The sequence below is a fragment of the Suncus etruscus genome, chromosome 7 (genome assembly GCF_024139225.1).
Source record: "Suncus etruscus isolate mSunEtr1 chromosome 7, mSunEtr1.pri.cur, whole genome shotgun sequence".
NCBI lineage: Eukaryota > Metazoa > Chordata > Mammalia > Eulipotyphla > Soricidae > Suncus > Suncus etruscus.
This window is the reverse complement of record NC_064854.1, coordinates 8,360,617-8,381,510: the sequence shown is the minus strand read 5'-3', so window position 1 is coordinate 8,381,510 and position 20,894 is coordinate 8,360,617. Positions and strand designations below refer to the sequence as shown.

Sequence of the window (20,894 nt, the reverse complement as noted above, 5' to 3'; positions counted from 1 at the left end):
TTTTGCAAAGAGAAGCATTAGGCCTAGAGAGCCTAACGAGCTGGTATGGACGGGCCGGGGGTCGGGGGCCGGGGCGGCGTGTTGTTTTCCGGTTGCTGGGTGGTGAGACTAGAGCCTGCATGTCTCCCCGGATCCCTATCTCTGGTCTTAGCCCCCCCCAGAGGTCGCCCCTCTTGCATTTGGGCTGGGAGATGCGTGTTGCATCCCATATTGGGGCCCACTGTTGTTCTCACTCTTTACTTCCTTCCTTCCTTCCTTCAGGTCCTTCTGTAGTTCCAGGCTCCAGGCCCCAGCGACGTGCTCAGCAAGTCCGACCCGGCATCACCACTTCTTCCGTGGCATCACCACTCTCCATGCACACGAGGGTAGACGGATAATCCCCTCTGCTCCTCCCCTTTGCACTCACTTTGCACGTGCAGACTGGGGTTCCTCCTTGCAACCTCAAACTTCGTGATTCCCCATCAACGTGGCTGGTTCTCTAGACTACCCATCTCCAAAGCGCCCATTTGCGTGGACACGAGGACGTGAGGCGGTGGGTGTCATGTGGCTAAGGTGTCTTCAATGGGCGGAGGCTCGTTTTATCTTGGCTTGTGTTAGGAGAGCACTGGACCCCCCACAGGCTTCAGGCCCCAGGCCCCTGGCTGCATGCACATCAGGAAATGACCAGGCTCCTTTTGTAGGATTAAGCACTGTGATTCTACGGGGTGTGCAGGCACTCGGGCAATGGAAGCTGCCTGCCAACAATAGTTCTGTGTTGGTGTTTGTGGTTTCCACTCCCTTTGCAGTATCAGCCCGAGCTGTCTTCTTTCTCATCCATTTCTCTCCCAGGTGCTGCCTGGTGAGTTTTTCACTTTTCTTCAAGGCTGACCTCACATCCTTGCAGCCCTTCTGGGATCTGCCCAGACTCGCACAGACATCAGAGAGTATTGATTATTCAGTGACTGCTTTGGTTGTGTTTTTGTTCACATAAACCTGGAAACTGTAGTCTTGTGTTTTTTCAGTTTCACTTTCGAAAACTGGGGGCGACCTCAGAAGCTCATAAATCAACCTGAGTGCCTGGTTCTTCCAGACTCTGGTTATATTTTATTGATGGTCATTTTGGTCATATCCTGTTTGCCAATGCTTTAAGCAATTCACTTTGGAATCTTTAGTTTGGTTTTGATAATGCAATAGGTTTTTCACCCTGATGCACTAAGCATATGCTCCTAGCTCATTGCTCAAAAGTCGCTCCTGGCAGGCACAGGGGACCATATGGGATGCCAAGATTCGAACCACTGTTGGTCCTAGGTTGGCCACTTGTAAGGCAAACGTCCTACCACTATGCTATCTCTCCGGCCCAGGGTCACTTGTTTTAAGTGAATTTTCAGGGACGGACTAGCACAGTGGTCGGCAACCTGCGGCTTGCGAGCCACATGTGGCTTTTTACACTTTTAATTTGGCTCTTCTGTGTGCCTTGCCGCCGCTCCAGGCGTCAGGACTCTGCTCTTAGCCTCTGTCAGTGCGCGCCCTGTGTGGCTCTCAAAATAAATTTCACTCGTGGTTTTGGCGAGATTTGGCTCAGTTGAAAAAAATGGTTGCCGAACACTGGACTAGCAGAAACAGCGCAGCTTGTAGAAGCCAAAGTTTTTGACACACCAACAGATAGCAGCTGTCTTACTACAGACACCAGACTGTTTTAACAGAAATAGAAGGTTCTGGGTAGCAGCAAACAATTATAAAGTCATGGGTGGGTTGTTGGGCAGAGCTAAAAAGCTGTTTTGTTGTAAATGCCAGCAGCTAAGGTGACTTGAATAACTTCTGGATTTTATGGTGCTCAGTGCTGTGTGCGGCATGTACCATCATATGTTCCCCTAGTCCAGGGGTGGCAAACAAGTTCGACACAAAGAGCCAAAATGTTTAACTGTGAGAGTCAGCCACACCACGCAGTGACCTGCCAAAATAGACAAACACACAAGTGCATATAATTTTAACAATAATATATTAAACACATATTGCATTTTGCCAGTTTGAGTGAGGGTCAAAATCCTGCAGTGATATCAGGTGAGGGTGTGCTGCATCCTCCACACTAAGAACTCACAGCAAGATGTGACCCAACATGTGACACATGGGTCCCCGCTTGCTGGCCTGTGCAGTTGTTTCCAGGGATGGGAGACGGGATGATGCGGCCTGGGCGCGGGACTGCGTGCTCAGAGATCTCTCCTCAGAAGCAGCATGGAAAAAATCCAAACTTGGCAAAGAGCTGCATTCATTTTGGCCGGGAGCCACATGCGGCTCCAGAGCCGCCACGTGTTCACCACCCCTGCCCTAGTCAGTGGCTTAGGAAACTCGGAGAATGGAGGTCTCAGACTCAAGATAATATAGCCAGTCTTAGCTGGGAGTAATGCATGCAGGCCTAGGCACTGTCCTCAGCCCTTCACCATCCATCTCTTTCTTGCAGCTGGCAGGGAATTGTCTTCTCCTTGTCCAAGATGTATAGAACCAAAGTGGGCTTGAAGGACCGCCAGCAGCTCTACAAACTGATCATCAGCCAGCTGCTCTACGATGGCTACATCAGCATCGCCAACGGGCTCATCAACGAGATCAAGCCCCAGTCTGTCTGCGCGCCGTCGGAGCAGCTCCTGCATCTCATCAAACTAGGTAGCTGGTCAAAACAGGGCGCGGGCCTCGCCTTCCAGACAAGGTCACAGACCACATTGGCCACTCGCAGAATTTTCCAGCTCTTCTGTCTAGTGTCAGATCCGTGGCTTGATGGATAAGCAGCGTCTAGACTCCGGAGACATGAAGCTGGATCTAGTCTCAAGGTCTTATTCCAGGGAGCTGGAATGTTCTGTTGTTTGCTTAACTTTAGGAACACTTCCTGAGAAAGGCATGGTCATTTAGCCACAGAGAGCATCATATGCAGGCATAGGCTACTCAAACGTGGGCTGTTGGTGGCATGGAAAGGGGCACGTGTGTGTTGGCTTTGCCTTCTCTCAAGCTTTTGTACATGCTTAGACTTCAAGGTGACACATGAAAATATGTTTTAAGGAAATGAGCACTGACAACATGTAGTTACGTTTGTTCTTGTCACCTTCGCCCATCTTGATCCCCAAAGTTGATCGGACTGATTAGCTGCGCCTTCTGAATGATTAGATCAACAAGTCATCGCTTGCTCTTTAGTATGGCTTCTTCTCTATTTCCAAGAAGATTAAGCAACAGGCTGGAGCTAGAGCACAGTGGGTAAGGGTTTGGCTTGCAGACAGCTGACCCAGGTTTGATCCCTGACATCCCATTTGGTCCCCCGGAGCCTGCCAAGAGTGATTTGAGTGCCTCCAGGTGTGGCCCAAACAAACAAAAAAAAATCTAAGCAAGAGGCCGAATGTTAATGTATAGGCAATAGGGTGCATGCTCGCCTTGCACTTAATCAACCCAGGATCAATCCCCCATATTCCATTTGGTCCCCTGAGCACCTCTGCAAGGTGTGACCAAGACATACTCCAAAAGAAACAGCTGCGTGAGAAAGATCCAAAAGATAGGAGTTATGTTCATTGTAATTACCTCTGGAGAGTAATCTGTCAGAACTCTGCAGCAAGAAATGTATCAGATATCTTTGCTTTTGTCTCTCTACTAGTTACCATTGTTTATGTGAAGCTACTCGTTTAAAATGACAAGTTCCAGTAATGTAAAAGTCAGCATTCTTTCAAAAAGATTTCATTAGTGTTAACAGCAACAATGTGTCTGCAGCTGTGCTCAGGGTTTTCTCCTGGCTCTACACTCGAGAATTACTCCTAGTGGTGCTGGGAAACTGTATGTGGTACCCAAGTATGGATGCATGTCTGCTGCATGCATAGCAAGTGCCTTGCCCCCTATACTAGCTGGCTGGCTCCAGTGTATCTAATTTAATATGCTTCCTAGCAGAGCTCAACACTGAAAATAGTAAAATCTGGGGAATGGCTGAGCAGAGAGAGTTCGATAGATAATTGACTTGCTGGAGGCCCAGGTTCAATCCCCAGCTCCACGTCATCCCCCAAAACACTGCCAGATGTGACCCAGAAACAAACACAAATCTAGAAAAGTAAATAATGAACAACTTTCATTTCAGATCTGTTGTCTTTTTCCTTTCTGCTTTTGGAAGTCAAAAGTCGGGGGGCTTTATTTAGATGTTCTTGTGCCCCAGCGCTTTCTCCCAGAGTGTGCTCACCTCATAGTGGTCAGTGCTATGAACCCTCAAGAAATAGGGAATGGGCATTAGACTTTGTGGACTCGAAAAATTGGCCCGGCCTCTCAGGCATTTTCAGACCCAGCAGCTGTTTATGTTCTGGGGTGTGGCTCCCACGCACAGTCACCCAACTTCAAGCCCAGGCATCTCGTGGCTTTTCCTTTCCCAGACACCCAAACACCAGCTGTCCAGTTGATCCCGAATCTCACCTGATTGGGATTTGTATTGAACAGTTTGGCCCAAAATCACCAGCTCACTTAGAAACTGCTTGGGATCCCCGGAAGTTAACAAGGTCATACTAAAAATAAGCATTTTTCAGGGCAAGCAAGCAGAAAAGGCTGGAATGCATATTTCTCCCCAACATAGCCAGTAGGGGCCCCCAAGTGCTGCCAGACATGTTCCCAAAATGCAAACACACATGCACAGACCGTAGCTCACTTTTTTCATGCCCTTGCTTTGGTGTGTTTCAGGCATGGAAAATGATGATACGGCAGTCCAGTATGCGATCGGCCGCTCAGATACCGTTGCCCCCGGCACCGGGATTGACCTGGAGTTTGACGCAGACGTGCAGACCATGTCTCCAGAAGCTTCGGAGTATGAAACCTGCTACGTCACCTCCCACAAAGGCCCCTGCCGTGTGGCCACCTACAGTAGAGATGGGCAACTCATCGCCACCGGCTCTGCCGACGCCTCCATCAAGATCCTGGACACCGAGCGGATGCTGGCCAAGAGCGCCATGCCCATCGAGGTCAGGGCACCCACTTATCTCTAGGCTCTGTTCTGGGGAGGGTGCAAGGGTGGCCGGGGTAGCTTTCCCCGCCAGACTGGCCAGTGAGCGTCTTTTCTTGCTGTAGGTCATGATGAATGAAACTGCACAACAGAACATGGAAAACCACCCGGTGATTCGGACTCTCTATGACCACGTGGACGAAGTCACCTGTCTCGCCTTCCACCCCACAGAGCAGATCCTCGCCTCGGGCTCCAGGGATTATACTCTTAAATTATTTGATTATTCCAAACCCTCTGCAAAAAGAGCCTTCAAATATATTCAGGTAAGCCATGTTAGGGAAGGCACTGGATGTGTTTTCCTTAAATATAATGAGCTACTGTCTGCTACTGTCTCTCTTTTTTTTGGTTTTTGGGCCATACCCGGCGTTGCTCAGGGGTTACTCCTGGCTGTCTGCTCAGAAATAGCTCCTGGCAGGCACAGGGGACCATATGGGACACCGGGATTCGAGCCAACCACCTTTGGTCCTGGATCGGCTGCTTGCAAGGCAAACACCGCTGTGCTATCTCTCCGGGCCCGCACTTTTATCTCTTGAAGGTGGCTATAGACAAACCAGGACAGAGCACAGGTCAGAGGGCACTATGGCAGACGCCCGGTGTTCACAGAGCACCGAACTCTCAGGCTAGCAGTGCACTGCTGTCCTGAATAGCCCCAGGCCCCTGTCCTCAGTTCCAGTGGGATGGCCTCTGGTTAAGAAACTCAAAGCTGGGGGCTGGGGCCGGACAGTGGCGCTAAAGGTAAGGTGCCTGTCTTGCCTGCGCTAGCCTTGGACGGACCTCGGTTCGATCCCCCGGTGTCCCATATGGTCCCCCAAGCCAGGAGCAACTTCTGAGTGCATAGCCAGGAGTAACCCCTGAGCGTTACCGGGTGTGGCCCAAAAACCAAAAAAAAAAAAAAAAAGAAACTCAAAGCTGGAGCCAGAGCAGTGGTAGGGCGCTAGCGGTAGGGCGGCTGCCTTGCATGTGCTAACCTAGGACGGACTGCGGTTTGATTCCCAGGCATCCCATATGTCCCCTGAGCTAGGAGTGATTTCTGAGCTAATAGCCAGGGAGGGCATCAGGGATTGTGGCCCCCAAAACAAACAAACAAACAAACAAAAAAGTAAAACTCAAAGCTCAAATAGCAACAAAAAAAATAACAGTCTCTCTCTCTCCTTCTCCTCTGCTTGGTTTGATGTGGATTCTTGTTAATAATCTCATCCGTACAGATACCATTTCAAGGGCCAGAGCGATAGGACAGCAGGGAGGGCGTTTGCCTTCAACACAGCTGACCTGGGTTTGATCCCCAGCATCCTGCATCCCGTATGGTCCTTGCCAGTAGTGACTTCTGAACACAGAGCCAGGAATAATCCAAGTGTTGCAGGGTGTGGCCCCCAAAACAAACAACAGCAAAATGATGCTATTTCAGAAATCTCTGCTCTTATGTTTTGTTTTGTTTTTCAAAGCATTCCAGAAAATAATCTTTCTCAGACCTAAATTTTTTTTTTTTTTTTTTTTTTAGTGTTTGGGTCACACCCAGCAGTGCTCAGGGGTTACCCCGGCTCTATGTTCAGGGGACCATATGGGATGCTGGGATTTGAACCACCGACCTTCTGCATGCAAGGCAAACGCTTTACCTCCATGCTATCTCTCCGGCCCCAGACCTTAATAATTGTGACCATTGCTGGATTGTCTATCAGCCAGAAGTTCACATTTCGTTGGGGTTTAATTGTTCACCTGGACCGGGGATTTGAGAGGCCCTGGGTCTGATCTTCGGTTTTTATCCTAAACAAAGCTGGCTTCCTGTCTCGAAATTTCCCTGCCCTCTTTGCATGTCAGAGACTCACCTAAGCCTGTAGAGTTTCTAGATAGATCCTGTATCTTCACACACATACCCCTATGGGAGTGCCTTTGGCATGATTTTGGCGGTGTTCACTCACTTTGTGAGATGGAAGGTTCCCAGACAACATGTGTTTTACCCTCCTCTTTAGCTTGGTTTGGATGAATTTCTTCGGCATTCTGAAAAGAAAATTTCATGTTATTGTTGGCCAACAGCTCACCAGTTGTTGATTTCCTCTTGATGTCTGTTCGAACAGGAAGCGGAAATGTTACGCTCCATCTCGTTTCATCCGTCAGGCGACTTTATCCTCGTTGGGACTCAGCATCCCACCCTGCGGCTCTATGACATCAACACGTTCCAGTGTTTCGTCTCGTGCAATCCTCAGGATCAACACACCGACGCCATCTGCTCGGTGAACTACAACCCCAGTGCCAACATGTACGTGACTGGCAGCAAGGACGGCTGCATCAAGCTGTGGGATGGCGTGTCCAACCGCTGCATCACGACCTTCGAGAAAGCGCACGACGGCGCCGAGGTTTGCTCGGCCATTTTCTCCAAGAATTCCAAGTACATTCTCTCCAGCGGGAAGGACTCGGTGGCCAAGCTTTGGGAGATTTCCACAGGACGGACGCTGGTCAGATACACAGGTAGGTGACATTGCCGCCACATTATGCAGTTTGGGACTCCTAGGCATTGGTCATGGGTCCCCAAAGTAAATCGATGTGCAGATTAAAGGCAGACTTGTCCTGCCTTTGGGCAAGAGGTACCCAGGGCTGAGAGGAAAAGTGGAGGTCACAGCAAAGAAGAGACCATGCCACAGAGAGATGCTATGTCTGGCCTTGTTTTTTCTTTTTTTCTTTTTTGGTTTTTGATTTTTGGGTCACACCTGGTGGTGCTCAGAAATCGCTCCTGGCAGGCTTGGGACCCTATGGGATGCCAGGGATCGAACCTACCAATGTGCTATCTCTTTGGCCCCCTGGCCTTGTTCTTGTAAGTACGTCACACCTGGTCTGGGTTTGTGAGCAGCGAGGGAAAGGGGAGACTGGGTCCCACCCACGATAAACCATGATAGCAGTCCCAAGCCTCTGTAAGTGGGGTATCCAGGAAAGAAGGGCTATGGGGTGATCGCGACCCATTCCTACAAAAGGCACAAGTAAATCCCAAGTGAGCCCATTTGGGTTCTGACCTGGAAGGGGATCAAACCTCGGGGAAAACAAAATTTCCAGGTCCATTGAGTCCCAGTCCCCTGGCACTGGGAGCACCCCTGCCTGTCAGTGCTTTCTTCCATGAGCCTGGCTCAGTTCATTCTGTCTCTAGTTGTGTCCTAGTCTCCATCTGTCCCAGTGTCTGGCAATGAACAGCCCAGTGGCCCAGTGTCTTGTAGTGGCAGAGACATGTTTGCTTCTCAGGGGAGCCTGTGAGGGTCTGTACATGGCAGATAAGCTCCCTGAAGTCTTACAAACATTTGGAGGGTGCAGCCAGGATTCCCTGCCTTCCCCTGCCCAACTTCCTCTTCTGCTGGCCCTCTGGCATGACTGGGGCCATCTCAGGAAGAGTCCTCCTTAGCATAGTCCTCTCTCTGGATCAGAACATGCTTGTTTGAAGGTATTTTCAGGGGGCCGGAGAGATGGCTCACAGCCCATCTACCCAGGTTCAGTTCCTCAGCACCACTTGGTCCCCAGAGCAGTGAGCAGGGTTAGAAGCAGTCCCAGCGTGAGAATGCAAAGGCTCTAGAAAAATGCTCATCATATTGGGCCACGTGGGCTGGAGAGATGGGACTCCTGGGAGTGACTCCTGAGCACAACAAGGAAAGGTTCTATCAGAGTGCTCCGGATGAAAATGGCAGCGGGGTCTCCTCCCCTCCCCCCTGGGAACCCCTGGTGTGCGTTTGGGATAAATCTCTGAGGGTGCTGTACTCAGTCCTGGCAGAGTAGGACTTGCCTTGAAGTCTCAGCACCGTCAGAAAAGGCTCAGGCTTTAGACTGTTTTGCAGGCCAGAACAACAGGACGGAGGGCAGGGAAGAAAGGCGCTTTCCTCGAATGTGGCTGACCCAGGTTTGATTTATGGTTCCCCAAGGAGTGGTTCCTGAGCACCACTAGGTGCTCAGGTAACCCCCCCCCCCAACAGCTGTATTTTGTGTTTTTATTTTGTGAATGTTTGAGGCTATGTGTTCAGTTTTGCTCTTTGAACACTTATATTGCCTGGTTTGCTTTGGTGTCAAATTGGAATTTTCATGACATATTTACTGAGTTGGGGGGGGTAGGGTTTTTTGGTTTTTGGGCCACACTGCTCCCAGCTATGTGCTCAGAAATCGCTCCTGGCTTGGGGGACCCTATGGGATGCCTGAAATCGAACCCAGGTCTATCCTGGATCTGCCACATACAAGGCAAATGCCCTGCCACTGTACCACTGTCCTATGTCTCTGGCCCCCTATTCACTAATTTTTTTATATGCAGAATTCTATATTTTTAATCCCTAGTTCATTTATGTCAGCACATTTAGATCACTTTCCCCCTTTTTTGGTTTTTGGGTCACACCCAACAGCGCTCAGGGATTCCTCCTAGCTCAGAAGTCACTCCTGGTAGACTCGGGGGACCATATGGGATGTCGGGATTCAAACGACTGTCCTACATGAAAGGCAAACGCCCTACCTTCATACTATCTCTCCGGCCCCCAATCTACTTTCCATTTTAAAGCCTAGTTATGATTGAAAGGATTTTATTTTGTGGGGGGGGTTTGGGGTTTTTTTTTTTTTTTTTGGTTTTTGGTCCTGGATCGGCTGTTTGCAGGCAAACGCCGCTGTGCTATCTCTCCGGGCCCTTTTTTTGGTTTTTGGTTTTCGGGTCATACCCGGCAGTGCTCAGGGGTCACTCCTGGCAGACTCGGGACCATAAGGCAACTAAGGCAAACGCCTTACCACTGTGCTATCTCTCCGGCCCCTTGATTGAAAGGATTTTGTTTGTTTTTTTGTTTTTTTTTTGGGCCACACCTGGCGTTGCTCAGGGGTTACTCCTGGCTGTCTGCTCAGAAATAGCTTCTGGCAGGCACGGGGGACCACATGGGACACCGGGATTCGAACCAACCACCTTTGGTCCTGGATCGGCTGCTTGCAGGGCAAACATTGCTGTGCTATCTCTCCAGGCCCGAAAGGATTTTTTTAAATCGCGAAGGAGAGTGAAACATTCCACAGACTGCCAGGATGTATTGTTGCGCTCATTCGGTGATGTTGAGATCAGGCCCTGAGTCTTGCACAGAGATCAAGTGCCCAGCCCACCGGCTTGTCCGGGGCCTTGGAAATAAATACTTGAGCACTGAGAGATCGGAGAGCGGGCAGGGCTCTTGCCTTGCCCACCAACACAGCTTTCAGCCCTCTACCCCTGAGCCCCACCACACGTGTGCACCCTGAGTGCAACCAGGTGGGACCAAAAGGCAAAAATTGTAGAAGGAAGCAAAGCTGCTTTTTCCCCATAGACCTAAAAAACAAATCTGGAAGAATCTTGATTGAAAGTTGGGTACTCAGGGGTCAGGAAAGACCACAGAGGGAGGAACTTGGCTCACCTGTCATTGACTACAGCGCTTCTTATCCCTTTTTTTCCTTTTTACCTTTTTCATTGTTATAACCGTGCTTTACCAAGTTGTTCATATAAATATGGATGTTTGGGGCATTCGGTGTTCCAACACCCAATCCCAAGACTGGTGTGGCCTTCCCTTCACCAGTTTTCCCAGTTTCCCACCCACCAACCCATCCTGCCCCCTGGCAGGAACAAACACATTTACTTCTTACTGTTCGTTGCCGGGACTATTGAACCTTCTCTCAAGGAGGGTCCACTTGCCATCATTGTTAGCAGTGGTGTGAGTGCTGTCCTTGGGAACTTCCTGGACTGTGACAGATGCTAGTCGAGCCTCTCTGTTCCTGTTGAGGCTCACTGAGCTTGGTAGGTTTCTGTGTAACTTGCCCGTCAGATTTGCTGTGATCCTATTGAGCTGACAGTGCTAGAAAATTCGAAAGCCTGGACCACAACAGTGTCCATCTGTCTGTCCTTGGGGTTGGGGACCGGGCACTGAAGTGGGGCGACGGTGAAAACCGTGTTGCTTTCCCCCTAATCTCACCATTGCATGCTCTCCTTAGGTGCTGGGCTAAGCGGGCGGCAGGTGCATCGGACCCAGGCGGTGTTCAACCACACGGAGGACTACGTGCTGCTGCCGGACGAGCGGACCATCAGCCTGTGTTGCTGGGACTCACGCACTGCCGAGCGGCGGAACCTGCTGTCGCTGGGCCACAACAACATTGTGCGCTGCATTGTGCACTCGCCCACCAACCCTGGCTTCATGACCTGCAGCGACGACTTCCGGGCCCGCTTCTGGTACCGCCGCTCCACCACCGACTAGGCCGCTGGCCCCAGGAGGGAGCCGCCACAGCCTCCTGGGATTTGTACTGAAGACTCTTTGGGACCTGGGTGTAGGATCCCGGTGGGAAAGGTGGAGCCTCGGCCCTTCTGTGGTCCCTGATTATTCTGGGGTGACCCTTGTTGGTTTTGCAAACAGGACTTGGACTTGTTTCTCCAGATTTTCCTCCTGTGGAGATGGGTGGAATACTAAAGTGCTCTCTGCCTCTCAGCCTGCACTGGCCTCTTGAGGCATTTTCATGGGGGCTTTGGCTCCTCTCCCTGCCTGCTCCACCTTTGCTCTTCCACCCATGGTGGAGGCTCATTGGGCTCTGGCTGTGTGTGACAGTGAAGAACTTGGTCCTCATGAAGCCATGCTAGAGAATCTGTTGCTCTCTTTTGGTGCCATCGTTCTGGTCACAAAGCCCCAACTCATAGCCTGAAGGGTGCCCCACCTTCACTTTAGTCAGACCAACGGGCAGTTTTCCAGCAGCTGTGATGGGAGCAAACCCAGCGGCCCTGCAGTGCCTGGCTTCCACGCAGGTGGTTGGGGTTCCCAGCAGCAGTGAGATGGAATTGGGGTGGAGATGGCATCAAAACAAGAAGGACCAGCATTTTTGGGTGCTCAGGTCACTGACTGCCTTCATGATGTTCTCTGAACCGCCATCAGGGGGAGCTTCGGGCCTACTTTGCAGCGCCTTGTAGCGGGCACCAGCCACTCGCTGAGGAAGCCCAGGGCAGCTGGTGTGTCTGGATTCTTATGAAGCATCCATGCTGATTTTTTTTGGCACCTTTTAGAAGGTGACAAGATCCCCTCAGTGTGGCTGTCTCGGAATCCTTCGGTTCCCCCCCACCAGATAAACCAAATACAAATACCTCATTGTCTAGGCAGAGAACCTAGAAATGCAATCTGGAATTTTTTTCTTTGGGATTGAGATAAGAGGTCGATTAAAGTAGAAGGAATCACTTGCTGTGCCAGGAACTGGCGCGTCTTGAAGTGACTCCTGCTTAGTCATCCTCGAGGAGTATTTTCGTTCTTGGGTCTGTCGAGCCATCTGAAATGTTGTTAACAATGTTGGATGAGTCCCAGGGTTTTAGTTTTACATTAAAGAGTTGTATTTTTGGTCCACGGTGAGTGAGTGTTCATTTAATTCTGTGTCCTGATTCTCTGGTATTTGATCTTGGTCATTTCATCTCTTCTGGAAAGTAAAAGACACCCATTGAAATATTAGCAAGGTGGTTGGTTGATCAAAAAAACCAACAGAGCCACTATTGGAACCAGAGAGATAGCACAGCAGTCGGGCGTTTGCCTTGCATACAGCTGATCCGGGATGGACCGTGGTTCGAATCCCAGCATCCCATATGGTGTCCTGAGCCTGCCAGGTGAGATTTCTGAGCAACCTTGGGTGTGGCCCACAAACAAAAAAACTATCAAAAGACCACAGGTTTTTTTTTTTTACTTCCCTTTTGCTTTCTCTGTGACATTGCCAGAGATCACTCATGTCTCTGTATTCTCAGAGACACGGAGGCCTGTGTCTGGAATGGCCCCCAGACATGCAAGTCTGCCTAGGTATTTGCAATATAAAATATTTAAATAACAATGCCTTCTTTTACAAGAAAAACAGGCTCAGCTTTGCATCTTTAGTTTCAGGACTTGTCCACTAGATCAAGAAACTTTCCTACAAGGGGGCCTTTTTTTAACTTAAGAAAATCATAGTGGTGCTTTGAGCTGGGGTCAGGGCCAGGGGATGTCCCAGTAATTGTGCTCACAGAATACTGGCGTTCAATGGTACTGAGGACAAAGAATGAAAATGTGAAACTTTCTTGTTACTTTTCACACAGGCATGATTTCACGGGACTTGAAGAATAGTGTAGGCAGCCAGGTGCTTGCGTTGCATGACCGATCTGGGCCATGTCATTCCCAACATCCCATATGGTCCCCCAAGCTCTGCAAGGAGTAAGCTCTGAACACCAAAAAAAAAAAAATTTCTCAAACTTTTTAACCTGCAACGGTCATTTAAAACTTCATTTGGATTTTGAAGCTTTAAATGTTCCCGTATTTGTACACAAGTTCTCAAACGTAATTTCCTCACTTTCTGTGTTCATCCTAGAAGTTCAATATTCATGGAATCATGCCCTAGACAGGGGTCCTCGAGCTTTTTTTTTTTTCCAAATAATATCTTTTTTTTTTTTTTTGGTTTTTGGGCCACACCCTGTGACGCTCAGGGGTTACTTCTGGCTATGCGCTCAGAAGTTGCTCCTGGCTTCTTGGGGGACCATATGGGATGCCGGGGGATCGAACCGCGGTCCGTCCTAGGCTAGCGCAGGCAAGGCAGGCACCTTACCTCCAGCGCCACCGCCCGGCCCCCCCAAATAATATCTTTATTTAAGCACCATGATTACAAGCATGATAGTAGTTGGTTTTCAGTCAAAAAAGAACACCCTCCTTCACCAGTGTAACTTTCCCACCACAATTGGCCCCCATCTTCCTCTCCCCTACCCCCTGCCTGTATTTGAGACAGGCATTCTATTTCTCTCACTACCATTGTCATAATAGTTGTTAAATTCCATAGATGAGTGAGACTATTCTTTACTCTCTCCCTCTGACTTATTTAAGCATATAGTTTTTATTGTTTATTATTTTATAATAGTTTTTATTCCATTCTTATAGGAAAATGTCATGACTTCATCTCTCCTGACGGCTGCATGACGGTTTCTTTAGTCATTCATCTGTTGAAGGGCATCTTGGTTGTTTACAGAGTTTGGCTATTCTAAATAGCGCTGCAATGAATATAAGTATGAGGAAGGGATTTTTGTGTGGTTTTGTGTGTGTGTGTGTGTGTTTCTAGGGTATACCCCTAGGAGTGGTATAGCTGGATCATATGGGAGCTCAATTTCCAGTTTTTTGAGGAATCTCCATATTGTTTTCCATAAAGACTGGACTAGATGGCATTCCACCAGCAGTGAAGGAGAGTTCCTTTCTCCCCACATCCCCACCAGCACTGATGGTTTTTGTTCTTTGTGATGTGTGCCAGTCTCTGTGGTGTGAGATGATAACTCATATTTGTTTTGATTTGCATCTCCCTGATGATTAGTGATGTGGAACATTTTTTTATGTGCCTTTTGGCCATTTGTATTTCTTCTTTGAGGAAGTGTCTGTTCATTTCTTCACTCCATTTTTTTGATGGGGTTAGATTTTTTTTCTCGTTAAGTTCTATCAGTACCTTGTATATCTTAGATGTTAGCCCCTTATCTGATGGGTATTGGGTGAATAGTTTTTCCCATTCTGTGGGTGGCTTTTGTATTCAGGTCACTATTTCCTTTGAGATGCAGAAGCTTCTCAGCTTAAATTAGTCCCATCTGTTTATCTCTGCTTCCACTTGCCTCAAACTTTTTTGTTGTTGTTTTTTTTTCGGGCCACACCTGTTTGATGCTCAGGGATTACTCCTGGCTAAGCACTCAGAAATCGCCCCTGGCTTGGGGGAACCATATGGGACGCCTGGACACCTAACCTCTAGCGCCACCCCGAGGCCCCTTGCCTCAAACTTTTATAAACGGGGCCAGTTCGCTGTTCCTCAGACCACAGTTTACAAACAAAACAAAACTATGCAGACTGGAGCAATAGCACAGCTGGTAGGGCATTTGCCTTGCATGTGGCTAACCCAGGTTTGATCTTCAGCATTCCATTTAGTCCCCTAAGCCTGCCTGGAGTAAACTCTGATTGCTGCTGGTTGTGGCCCAAAAACAAAAAAATAGGGGCCGGGCGGTGGCGCTAAAGGTAAGGTGCCTGCCTTGCCTGCGCTAACCTTGGACGGACCGCGGTTCGATCCCCCGGTGTCCCATATGGTCCCCCAAGCCAGGAGCAACTTCTGAGCACATAGCCAGGAGTAACCCCTGAGCGTTACTGGGTGTGGCCCAAAAACCAAAAAAAAAACAAAAAAAACAAAAACAAAAAAATAATAATAAACTATAAACAGTGGCCTGTGGATGGTAGTTCGAGGACCCCTGCCAGAGACTGAGAGGAGGAAAGTCAGATGTGCTGCACATTCCACACTTCCACTGCAGACCTAGGATGGTGGCTAAGCAGAACCGGCAGCAGTGGCAAAAACACAGCGCACCTGTCTTTGACAGGCAGGCTGCATGTGGCTCGTGGGCCGTAGTTTGAGGACCACTGCCCTAGTGTCTGCTCTTGACTTCTGATTTTTTTAAACGGTAAGTATGTTTTCATTTCTTGCCTTTTGCTACACACTTTCCCTCAGAAAGGGCCCTTGATAAGTGGGGTCTCTTGGGTCAAGCTCTATGAATGAGTCAGAAGAAAGCCACCTGGCCCCAGCTTCCCTACCTTTGATGAAAGAGTGGTATCCTAACCTACTCCAGCCTCACACTGACCAGAGAAGTGCCACAAAATAAAAGATCGGGGGTAGAGGGGTCACTGACTCCACAGGGGAAACTGAAAACAGACGGAGAATTTCAAGAAGCACTTGATGGCCAGAACGAGTTCTCTGGAAAAGCCGTCCCTGCCCCAGGCCCCTCTCTTTCCAACCACAGGGTCATGGTCTCAGCTTGAGTATGGTAGAAGTGCACAAGGCCACCTGGGTCACTGGGTTATGAGAAGGGAAGACGTGACAGACTTCCAAAGCGACCTCCTAGGTCTGGACTGGAGAAAGGACCAGAAGGAAACTGGTGCCAGCTTCCTAGCTTCTTCCCACTTTTCCCTGCCCATATCCAGAGCTCTAAGTCCTCGCCTTCCTGGTCCACAGGACCATCTTCATCTGCAAGGCCTGCTTCCTCTGGCCAGATCTTCCTGGTTGCTCAGGTCCCAGGCCCTTTTTTTGTAGCATCCTATTCCTTACTGCTCTTGTGTTTTTTTTTTTTTTTGGGGGGGGGTTAGGAGGGTGTCACAACCAGTGGTGCTTAGGGGTTACTCCTGGCTCTGAGCTGAGAAATTGCCCATGTCAGGCTTGGGGAACCATATGGGATGCTGGGATTCGATCTGTCCTGGGTCGGCCGTGTTCCTGGCCTTTCTTATTCTTTTTTTTTTTTTAAGTTTTTGGGTCACACCGGGCAGCGCTCAGGGGTTACTCCTGGCTCTATGCTCAGAAATCGCCCCTGGCAGGCTCAGGGGACCATGTGGGATGCTGGATTCAAACCACCGTCCTTCTGCATGGAAGGCAAATGTCTTACCTCCATACTATATCGCCAGCCCTGGCCTTTCTTATTCAATCAATGCAGCAAGCAGCCTTTTCCTTCAAGTTTATACACACACACACGAGAGAGAGAGAGAGGAGAGAGAGAGAGGAGAGAGGGAGAGAGAGAGAGAGAGAGAGCGAGCAAATATGACTGGAGGATACTGGCCCTCTGATCCCCCCATTGAAAACTTACAGAAGGTGGAGCCAGAGCGATAGCACAGCAGTAGGGTGTTTGCTTTGCACGTAGCTGACCCAGGACGAACCTGGTTTTGATCCCTGGCATCCCATATGGTCTATCGAGCCAGGAATGATTTCTGAGTGCAGAGCCAGGAGTAATCCCTGAGTGTGCCACTGAGTGAGGCCCAAAAACCAAATTAAAAAGAAAAAAAAGGGGCCGGTGAGGTGGCGCTAGAGGTAAGGTGTCTGCCTTGCAAGCGCTAGCCAAGAAGGACCTCCATTCGATCCCCCGGCATCCCATATGGTTCCCCCAAGCCAGGGGCAATTTCTGAGCACTTAGCTAGGAGTAATCCCTGAGCATCAAACGGGTGTGGCCCCAAAAACCAAAAAAAAAAAAAAGATGGGGCCGTAAAGAAAGAAAAAAGAAAGGGAGGAAGGGAGGGAGGGAGGGAGAGAGAGAGGAAAGGAGGAAAGAAGGAAGGAGAAAACTTACAGAAGACCAGACGGAGAGATAGCACAGCAGTAGAGCATTTGTCTTGCATGTGACTGACCCAGGACAGACCTGAGTTCAATTCCTGGCATCTCATATGGTTCTCCGGAGCCTGCCAGGATCGATTTCTGAGCGTACAGCCAGGAGTAACCCCTGGGTGTGGCCCAAAAATCAGAAAAATCAAAAAGAAAGAAAACTTAGAGGAAGGGCCTAAGAGATAGTACAGTGGGAAGGGCATTTGCCTTGCATGTAGCCAATCCCGGTTCAATCCCCAGCATCCCATAGGGGCCCCTGAGCACCGCCAGGAGTAATTCCTGAGTACCACCAGGTATGGCCCAAAAACCAAAAAGAAAAGAGAAACACATGAAAGATTCACAATCCAGGGGCCGGGGTACTGTGTGCCTTGCACACAACCAACACATATTGTGCCCCCCCCCCTCAAGTCCCACCAGGAGTAAGCCCTGCGATTCTCCCACCCCCTTGTGCCTTTTCCTTCCTTGTTGCAGTGTCTGGGGGAGGGGGTCACACAGATTTAGTGGTGGTCTTTCTGGGCCACGCACCATGCTGCCCAGTTCCATACACACTAAGAACCCAGCAGTGCCCGCAGACCCCATCTCCCACCATCGTCCCCAGGCCCGTCCTAAATGACATTTCTGGTTTCCCATTTGGTCACACCCAAGGGTGCTAATTTGAATCCCAGATTCCCTTCTGCAGAGCGCACATTTCAGCCCTTCATCCATCTCCCTGGTGTCTTTTAAGTTTCCCCTCCTTTTTAGCATCCACCCAAGACTTTTTGGGGTGGGGGTGGGGAGGAGCAGTGGATGATTTGGGGAGCCATACGCATCAGGCCACTCCTGGCTGCACACTGACAGTGCTCAGGAGTGACCCCTGGTGGTGCATGTAAGGAAAGCGCTAGATACCGACTGTCCTCTCGGACCCAGCACCCCAGGAAATAGGAAATTCTCCCACTAGCCAGAGGGAAGCTCTCTCGAACCTCGCTCTTTCCTCTGCATCTGCTCATTCTCCTTAATGGGACACCCCATCATTCCAGTCCTGGGCGTTCTCAGGGTGATGGGAGGATGGAGCTGACACTCTTCCTCCTCCTCACCACATTGTACCCCTGTGCTGAAGAAGGGGCATCTGGGCCCAAGGTCAGTCACCTGTTTCAGCCAGGCGCCCCTTCTGAATGCCCTGACCTATAGAATACCCCTGACCCCCAAGGCAGGATCAGTCACCAAAGGCCATGAGCATTTATTAGATTCCAGGAAGTATAAGTGGGGTTGAGACCGACTGTGAGATGGGCTCAGAATGGGGGGTTGAAGGTGGGGGACTGCACCTTCAAAATGAGCCTGCGAGGATGCACTTGTCTTGCACAGCTGACCCAGGTTCAATCCCTGGCATCCCATAAGGGTCCTGAGCAAGGAGCCACGAGTAACCCCTGAGCATCACTGGCTGTGCCTGCCCCCAAAAAAGACTGCATCCTGGGGTTCTGTCCTAGAGCGTGTCTGAATCAGGGAAAGGAAATGGTGGAAATGGCTTTTGGGGTTCAAGTGAGTAAAGAGGGAGGGGGAGCTGTTGATTCAGAGCCATGTCTGCTGCCTGCTCTGCAGGGCGCTGGGGCCACCGGAGTGGAGGTCATGATGAAGGAGAGGGGGAGAGAACAGGGAGGGATGGGGTGCCTTGAGGTCAGCTCTCCTTCCTTTCTCCCTGCTGGAACACATTTCCGGAAGCAGGAAACCCTGAGCACCCCAAGCAGGGTGACAGCACTGGGGGCGTGGGGTGCTGTGTGGGCGTCGCTTGCTCCAAGCCTCTGTCCCTCCATCCCTCTCTGGTCCTGGCTCAACCCTTCAAAGCAGGAACTTCACCCCTAAAGCAGAAGAGTGGGAGGAGGGTATTTTTTTCCCTTCTTTTCTTGCTACTTTTGTGGTTTTGCAGAGCAGATGTGTGAGTGAGCAGCTCTGCTTGTAGACGAATAAGCAGCGGGCACAGGGGCGCAGGGCTGGCCAGAGCCCTTGCACCCCACACCCCACACCCGTCTTTCCTTGCAAGGTGCCTTCTTTCCAGCATGTACTGGCACCTCCCAAGAACTCTGCTCCTGACCAGCAGCTGCGCACCCTGACAGTGCCCCCCAGGCACAGCGTGGGGCTGGGTTGACTTCCAGCAGCATGGACCAGCTGCCCCAGGTGAGCCAGCAGGGGTGTGCGGCAGTTCAGATGAGGTTCCCTACTCTGGCAGCAGAGGGTGGGTCCCCAGCTGTGTGCTGAGGGCAGGAAGGTCCCCGGGAGCTTGTATGTCAGCTGGGAGAGGGGTGCTGGCTCAGACAGAGCAGGATGATGCCCTGTGAGTGCTGATGTGGCCAGAAGCTAGCATTGGATCCTCCTGCACCGTCTTGAACAGGACTGAGTCTCAGCACCCCTGACTGGTCTTTCTCCGGGACCCCAAAGGCATACCAGAGGGCCCCTCCAAATAGCTCTCAGGAAGAGTGTCCAGTCCTCCAGCAGATATTTTACAAGGAAATCTTGCAAGGTTCTGAGGGGGTCCTGCTGGGGATTGAGTGAATTTTGGGCGGTCTTTTCAGAGCTGGAAAGCAGCAATGACTCACTCTTAAGAAGATTGGAACTTTTTATTGTTTTGTTTTGGGGCCATACCTGGCAGCGCTCAGGGGTTACTCCTGCCTCTGCACCTAGAAATCGCTCCTGGAAGGCTCGGGGGACCAAATGGGATGCCAGGAACCAAACCTGGGTCAACCTTGGGTTGGCCATGCACAAGGCAAATGCCCTACTACTGTGCTATACTCTAGCCCCTGGAATTTCTCTCTCTCTCTCTCTCTCTCTCTCTCTCTCTCTCTCTCTCTCTCTCTCTCTCTCTCTCTCTCTCCCACACACACACACACACACACAAAGTTGCTGTGACATAGGAGAGTGAAGGTCAGAGGTTGTTCTGTGCCCCCTTTTGAATTTTAACCAGCACAGGCTGAAAGCAAAGGCAACTGCAATCGGGATCCAGTGCCCACAGGAATTCTGCATCTGCCGTGGCCTTGGGGCTGACCATCTCGGACAATGGACAGTAGGCTTGATGCATTCCCCAATATACTCCCACCGATTATATTGCGTGCTGTATCTTTGTTACCCCAATACCTTGCTTTTTTCTTCTTTTTTGATTTTTGGGCCACGCCCAGCAGCACCCAGGAGCTGTTCATGAACTTGAGCTTGGGATCACTCCTGGGATTGCTCAGGGATCTCTCGGCAATACCTGAGATTCAGGCCAGGGGTGGGCCTCATGCAAAGCAATCACCCTAACCCTTGGACTATCTCTCCGGCCCCCAACTATTTTCTTATCTTTAAGGGACTCTCAGCACGGCACCATTTCCAGCAGTGTTTCATAATACTCCTGGCTCTATATCCACTCGTCACCCCAATACTGTGAACGTCTGAGGGGATGGCTGCAGACAAGTTGATCCCCTAAATCTCAAAACTGTCTCTGGCCTTTTTTTTCTTTATTATTTTTTGGGAAGGAAGTGCCAACCACGTCCTTGGAAATGCTTCAGCCACTGGAAAATGGAGGAAAATGTGGGACCCCAAATTCCTGATGGTTCCTCCCCTGCTCAGGGTCTGCTGGCCTTTGTCTGTCAGAGTCACCAATCTGGAGAATGTCAATCCTGGTGCCCTCACAGTCATGGGCATAGTAGTAGCAGTTGCTGTTTCTGTCTGGGCTCTTTGGAAATTACCTCTGTGCTTTCAATAACATGCCAGCACTTATCTCCTGAAAGCCCAGGCATCCTTCCATGCCAACCCAGCAACCCCTCTTCCACCAGGAACACCCCCATTCTCATTGACAGGGTTTGCCAGA

At 50.2% G+C, this 20,894-nt stretch overlaps 2 protein-coding genes across 2 annotated transcripts in view; both read left to right on the top strand.

Annotated features, from left to right (window-relative positions):
* The first annotated feature begins 411 nt into the window (after positions 1-411).
* Positions 412-11,754, top strand: CSTF1 (cleavage stimulation factor subunit 1). The gene is made up of 6 exons (XM_049776348.1): positions 412-532; positions 2,438-2,637; positions 4,669-4,946; positions 5,053-5,250; positions 7,060-7,450; positions 10,934-11,754. Exons 2-6 carry the CDS (start codon positions 2,469-2,471, stop codon positions 11,191-11,193), a joined length of 1,296 nt encoding a protein of 431 aa, XP_049632305.1. The 5' UTR covers positions 412-532; positions 2,438-2,468; the 3' UTR covers positions 11,194-11,754.
* Positions 11,755-19,210: 7,456 nt separating this feature from the next.
* The window catches only part of CASS4 (Cas scaffold protein family member 4), a 28,856-nt gene continuing 27,172 nt past the window's right edge, over positions 19,211-20,894 (top strand). The window contains exon 1 of the mRNA XM_049777041.1: positions 19,211-19,228. Within this exon, the coding sequence (XP_049632998.1) occupies positions 19,211-19,228 (18 nt within the window). The remainder of the gene's footprint in view (positions 19,229-20,894) is intronic.